This window comes from Gorilla gorilla, chromosome 6 (genome assembly GCF_029281585.2).
Source record: "Gorilla gorilla gorilla isolate KB3781 chromosome 6, NHGRI_mGorGor1-v2.1_pri, whole genome shotgun sequence".
Lineage (NCBI taxonomy): Eukaryota > Metazoa > Chordata > Mammalia > Primates > Hominidae > Gorilla > Gorilla gorilla.
Window position 1 is genome coordinate 32,655,101 of NC_073230.2, and position 6,964 is coordinate 32,662,064.

A 6,964-nucleotide genomic window follows, 5' to 3' on the forward strand; every position below is an offset into this window, starting at 1 on the left:
GGCGGCACAACAGAATAAGCCAAGCAGATGAGGGGACAGCCAACACTTGGCTATTCGGCTAACATTTCTCATCAATTAGGGGCTTAGGTAAAGAATCCATTTCTATGACAAGAAATTTCCCTGTGTCACATAATCTCATGGGACCAGGTGATCTTTTATTTATTAGTGTAGCAGGACGTTGCAGGATACTCTCTCTGTCACTCAGAATTGGCAACTGGGGACCACATCTGGAGGTGTACAGAGAGGCTAAATACTTTAGCAGAGATGCTAAGCAAAGAGAACCATGGATGGCAAGAGCCAGACACCTGCTTGTGGTTTGCTAAGACCCGGCAGAGCCACAGCAGCCCTCCCTGTCTTGGCTGTGCCCTTCCAACATGTGCAGTTATGAGGGTTTGCCTTGGAGGGGGCCTGCTGCAGCTGCTGCTCCCCCAGGAAGCCAAGGAAGAGGCATTCGTAGAAAACCAATTCTAGAGTATGGGGTTTTGACAGGCGCACTGCATGCTACTTCTGACTGGCTGCTTGCTTAGGCAGTAGACTTATGACCTGCCTGCTCTCTCCCAAACAGGGGCAGAGGGGTGGAGACAATGGGGGGCAGTGGAGGGGCAGCCTGCAGTCTGCCCTTGGTCTGGCTGGGGGGGATGTCTGCATTTTCTATGCTTCAGGTGGTCGCTGGGAGGGTAGCTGGCTTGAGCCTTTCTGTCTGGCAGTAAAAACTATGGGGAGAACAGATGAGACGGGGGTAGTTGGAAGATATCAAGTAGCATCCAGAGCCCCCAGGTAGGTGACCTGTGTGAAGGCCCCTGCAAGTCTTCCCGAAGAACGCTCCTGTAGAAGCAGCAACTTTATATAGAGAGGAGGAGACCGCTTCTCTTGACCACCCCCACCATCCCAATTCCTCCCTTGCCCTGGAGAAGATAGGAGGGGAGATTGTTTTTCAGAGCCTACCATGTTCCCTCCCAGCACCCTACCTCTGAGGTGAGAAAGGAGAGGAAGACAGAAAGAGCAGACCTGCCCCTTTCCCACTTTAGGCCTTTCCACCAGCCCAGCCAGCCATGGAGGTGGGTGGGGACACTTTATTTTTGGATATGAGGTTGGAGTCTTCAACTGGACTTGACGAAGTTTTTTAATATCAGGAAGTGACCGAGGGAGTTATGCAGTATGTCCAGGGTATCATTAAGGGACCTTTAATCAGCAGGGGCGGGAGATTCAACACAGCCCAGCGGGGGGCACAATGGGAGAAAAATAAAACCATTTCCTGTGTGCACCCAGTGGAGTAGAGACTGTTCAATAAACTAGCTATATCTGATTAAGGACTTCATATCCTTAGGATTAAAGGCAAGTCACTGCATTTGTGTTGTGGTGTACTGAATTTATAAATCTTAGTTGAAGAATAGCCAGATCTTTTTGCAAATCAAAAACTTGAAATGTTAAACGAGGAGGAAAGAAACTCACTAGAGGCAAATTTCTGGATGTAGATAGAGGAGACACTAAAAGAGGTAACTCATAGTTGCCTTTTTCTTTTCTCCCTAAAGTCTAAGAGTTTTTATTTTGTAGTTTTACACAGACATTTACATTTCAATTGATCACAGATTCATTAACATTTGACACGATAGAAAGGGTATACAGAAACATGTTTGTAAGTGATTTTTAATCCTTGTTCACTTATTTGTCAACCACGTTATTCTGGCAAATTATTTAATTTCCATCATAATGTTTTTCAGGGTGCTCTTCTGTTTAATTTTTTTAATCAAGTGTAACTGTGTCAATGATTTTTATATAGGGTAGGCAGGAGGGTCCTCTGTCTCTCTCTCTCCATTATCAGAGATTTCTAAAGCATTTGCAATGCTTTTTTTTATTCAGACAAAAATCATTTTAACTTTACATAACACATATGCTTTAATTTTTTTACAACTTTCAAGATACTATTATAGCTGTACTGACAAGGAAAAATTGCCGTTGATGATCCATAGCTGATGAAGTGTATGTAGCTACTCTTCTGTGTGGTCTTCGCTATAGAGCCATTTGTAGATTACAGGCCACAGCTTTAGGGACAGGCTCCAGGTTTCTTATTTTTCTTGTTTCAATTCTGCATCATCTATTTTCTTGAATAGCAGTCTCCTAAAATGTAAGCAGTATAAAATGTTCTCACCCATCAGAACAACAGCATGCAAGAGTGTATACAAATACAAGCCATAGTCCTAACTGCCTAATTATACTTGAGTTGAATTGTGTTGCACTTGAAATGAGTGAGATATTGGGGGGATGCTGAATCTGTGATGGGCACTCAGTCCCAAACACTTATCATTGATTCATCTCTGTCCCTCCACACCGCCCCACTCCCAACGCCTGATTAGCTGTCAATTCTGCCTCTGTATAACATCCCACAACCTCAGCAGAAATGTCAGCGGTTCTCCCTCTCCTGATGAACGACGCCCCAAGTCCTTGTCCGGGTCCTCAATATCTGCGCTCTCTGCTCTTACTCTAACGGTCTAGACTTCTTTCCTCTCTTCTTTGCATACTTTTTGCTCTTGCCAAAGGGCGCCTCGGCTGTTCTTGGCTCACCTTGCTTTAGTGCCTAAAAATGACCTCCCTCTTCTCACCAGTCTCCGAATGTTCAAGAGAAAGCTGCTTTTGAAAGGCAGGTTTCCGCATACAGAAACACTCTCTTTTTTTCTGACCCTCTGCAGGACCTTATTAGTGCCTCTCTTATTTCATTTATCCTGTCAGATATTGAGGGCTTACTATGTGGTAGACACAGTTCTTAGGCCCTGGGGATATGGCAGTGGACAAAAATTATGGGATTTGTAGGACTGAAATTCTAATAAAGGCAATGGACCCTAAATATATGTCAGATGGGGATAAGTACCATGGAAAAGAACAAACCTGGAGTGTCCTGAGAAGGTCTCTCAGATAAGGTGACACAATCTGCCACTGTACTTTCTTCAGGTCTTAACTAAAGCATCATGTTCTACTTCACAAAAAAAAAATTTTTTTTAAGCATACGCTCTCTACTATAAAAGAACAGGTAGGTAGCTTACTAATTTTTAAATCTTACATTCTGATGTGTACATAGGAGATAATACATATTTCTTAATATAAATAATGATTATAACAGAGTTTATAAGATGAGATCCAGATAAAAGAAAACACTTTGATTACAAGTTAGGAAAGAAAACCTGCTGCATTTGAGACCTAGATTATTGAGATGGGGTCCTTTGCACCTGAACAACTCTCTCCCGTGAGACTTTTTATGTGGGAGAGGTCCAGCGTTTAGACAATATACTGTCATTGCATGGACTTAGTGAGCAACTATAGGATAAGGAGATTGATGCCTATATGTGGCTTAGGGGAAGCCATCCTATGATTTTATACCTTGAGCCATGCTTATTATACCTGACCTTCTATAGTTCCCAATTTACAGGTATTTAGTTCCTTGTGTCTTTGCCTCTCTCTCCTGCTAGGAAACTTACTGTCTTAGAAACTTATGTTGAAAAGATGTAGTCATTCTTAAAGTTTCTAGACCACCTCTGTATAACTGCTCATGCACTTTGACTGGTTTTCAGGTATTTACCTTGACTGTTTTTGATCGGGATTCTGGATTTCTTGGTGCTGGCAGGTCATGGAGTAAAATAAGTCATTGGCACATGGTGAATGCATGGATCCTTGACACAAATCACTCAGCATCCTGCAGACACTTTTGGCTGTTGTTGTTCTCCCAAACCTTTGGGGCAGGTTAGGAACACGTCTCACGAGGCTCACCTCCATATTTCTTCCAGATCTCAGAGGTAGGTTGGCTGTTGCTCCAGCACTTCTTTCTTCTTGAACGTTCCTCCCAAATCTCAATGGCAAGTTGGCGAAGGAGTGTGGCATTTTATTGACTGCAGGTGTACTCATCTTAATAACATTTTTTGGTCCCCAATCTTTTAATTCCTCAAAATTGAGGCTTCTTTCCCCTTTTGGGTATCCTCTAGGCTATAATTAGAAGTGGCCATTACAATAACATATTGTTGTTATAAGCAACAGACTTAAACCCCCAATTAACTTAAATCTAGACTTTAATCTGCAGAATTGTTAAAGCTATAAACAAAGTTTGTGTTCATATGTGCAGAATTTTTTAATGATTTGTATTAAGCTTTTTAAAGCAATCTAGTTTCTCTGTCCCTAGACTATTGTAAGACAACCATAAAATATTTATAAAATATATATAGTGAATACAGCAATGAGTTCAAGCAGCAGGAACATAATGAAGTACTGAAATGTGGCAAAAGTTTATTTTACTGCAGTTATTCTCTTTTGGTTTTTTTTGATTCATGTTGTTTATGGAATATTTTATATATTTTTATAATTTGATTTTAGAGAAACCTCCCACTCATTTTTCATGTTTCTCTTTAAAGGCCAAAGCGGCACATGGAAACACGGTACATCGAAACAGAGATGCTGGCCAGGTTTTGGGGTATAGTTGTAGAAGGCCCAGTGAATTTCTTTTCTATTCCATCTTACTCAGGGTTCCACTCTAAAGCTTTCTCAAGAAACCAATTGCATTTTTATTAGAATATAAAATACATTTTTAGCAAAGAACTCATTGGTTTATGGGTTACTGCATCACAAATATGCAAACTTTGTAGGAACCATCTCAAATACAGAGAATATTTAATTAGATTTAGTCTTTACCATAGGAGCTTTTCCATATGGAAATTTTTAAATGATTGTTTTCTGATTATCCCTTGAGTAAAATGAGTATACACACTAATTTCAGCAGATTTGGAAAACACATAAAAGAAAATAAAAACAATTTGCAATTTTACCATCTACAGGTAAACACTTTACTAAGATATAGATTTAGTACACATTGGCCAGTTTGTAATTGCTAAGCCCAAAAGAAACATGTTTTTTGTTTGTTTGTGGTTTAAAACAATTTGAATGTCCAGCTGAAATGTATCCAAATCTTATTTCTGCCAACCATTTATTACAAATATGCAGTTGTGAGTTGATTGAAAATTATTAATGCGCTGTATGCTTGCTAAGTACCATACTCACCAGTACAATTGTCATGACAGAGGCCAGCCTGATTGCTGTCGTGCTAAATAAACAAGTTACATTTATACATTGTCAGAGGAAGGCTGAAATTTCACAAAAAAACAGAGTACACACCAACTTACTTCTTAGTCTTTACAAAATCATTAGACTTAGGATTAACATTATGTAATTAATGCTACTCACATTAGAGAGATTTAAAAAACTTACCTCAGGATATTTGTCATAATTTTCTTTGCTGTGAAGATTGGACATCATTAATTCATCTGCACAAAAAATGTTTGATGTTAACAAGCTTGAAGTGGCTAAAGTCAATAAAATGAATAGTTTTGATGAAATAATTTCCATTTTGTCTAAATCTAAAATTAAGTCTCTATGTGCAGCCCAATGTTTATGAGAGGAGAAAAAAATTGTGGTGTTTTTATATCATCTAAAAACAAAGGAAAGTTTTTTTTTAACAGTGAAATCAATCTCACACATTTTAAGTACTAATATTAATTAGAGTGTACAACTAAAATATGCATGTAAGGAATGTGAATAATTCATTCTGGGAAGACAGCAATGTTTGTGCTTGCAAATTCATTAACTTTGAAAATAATTTTCCCCATTATAAAAGAGCTTCTAATTAGGTAAGTTTGGGGCGATAGTAATTAAGATTCCAGACAAACAGAATGCTTCATTTCCCTAAGCTTAAACAAAAAGTATTTTGTTTTTGGTGTTTGTGTCAATTCTTGAGGGAAGGAAAAGGAAGTATTCAATCCATGCTAGCTATGTTTTTTTTTTCAATCTGCACAAAAGAGTTAGGAGTAGTATTTTCAAAATGTCAAGCAAAATTAAGAATGTGAAAAAAAATTATAATATCCCAACAAAATGCCATGAATTAGTTTTTTTGTAAAATGCTGTTTGGTTATTAAAAAGCTTCAGGGGTCAATGTCAGCCGTAACATGAAGGATGTGTATATGAGCAAATACTTGATAGGCATTTTGACAAACTGGCATCTCAGGAGAAGCTGGAGGCAGTCAGGCCCTCTGTGTTTGCTCTATGGGTCTTATTTGGTAAAGCTGTGTCAATCACCAAAATTTTCTATCAAGATGCTGCATCCTACCTTCCCTCTCAAAGTCCTTAGGGAGACTAGCAGGGGCTTGGTAAGTCATACACATGCTAACTCTGTTGGTCCCAGGACACATACTATTTAGGTAATCGCGCATTGCCAAAGGTGTGCTGTCTTCATGACATTAAAAGAGAATTTACAGAAATAAATGCGCATTTACTGAAATGCCAAAGCGAATCTCTTTTGGAGCAGCTGACTGTTCTTAAATATCTGCCTTATCACTAGACTGCCTGGGTTCTAGAGACACCTTTACTTGTTCCCACCAGTCCCTTCAGCCCTTTCAGGAGAAAAAGACTTGCATGGATTTCCAACAGTCCAGCTACTTCTAGACACAGACAGTTAGAGGTAATTCACAAAGAGTTGTAAAATTGCTCTGTTGTGTCTAGAACTGTGCCACCTCTCACCTCTCTCACCAACCTACCGTATGTAATTTGAGACGTGAGATGGCAGAAGTGAAGATCTTTCTTCATATTGATCTCCAGAGCAAGCCAGAAAGTTGAAAAACCACAGTGGGTGAACTCTTGTGATACAAACTTGCCTATGGTCTCTCTTAAGGTATTTGACATCATTGGCTTCATTTGTTTTGGTTTGTGGTAGCCAAGAACCCCACAGTAGGAGGCAATTAATTCAATTCATAGTCTATTGTTAATTTTGTAATGCCATTATTGGATTATTTGGGTTTAATTTCCCTGAGGATTTAATACATTTCTCTTCCAAATTGTTCTTTTGCAAACTGCTGATGGAATTTCTTTGTGTGTGTGTGTGTGTGTGTGTGTGTGTGTGTGTGTGTGTGTATGTGTGTGTAGTCAGTAGATTCAA

General features: G+C 39.2%; 1 protein-coding gene across 1 annotated transcript; it reads right to left on the bottom strand.

The window, feature by feature from the left end:
- Nucleotides 1–1,513: 1,513 nt before the first annotated feature.
- On the bottom strand, nucleotides 1,514–5,429 carry NPVF (neuropeptide VF precursor). The gene is made up of 3 exons (XM_004045196.4): nucleotides 5,245–5,429; nucleotides 3,572–3,972; nucleotides 1,514–2,118 (listed from the first exon to the last, which is right to left on the bottom strand). The coding sequence occupies exons 1-3, from the start codon at nucleotides 5,380–5,382 to the stop codon at nucleotides 2,067–2,069; spliced, it is 591 nt and encodes a 196-aa protein (XP_004045244.3). The 5' UTR covers nucleotides 5,383–5,429; the 3' UTR covers nucleotides 1,514–2,066.
- Nucleotides 5,430–6,964: the final 1,535 nt, after the last annotated feature.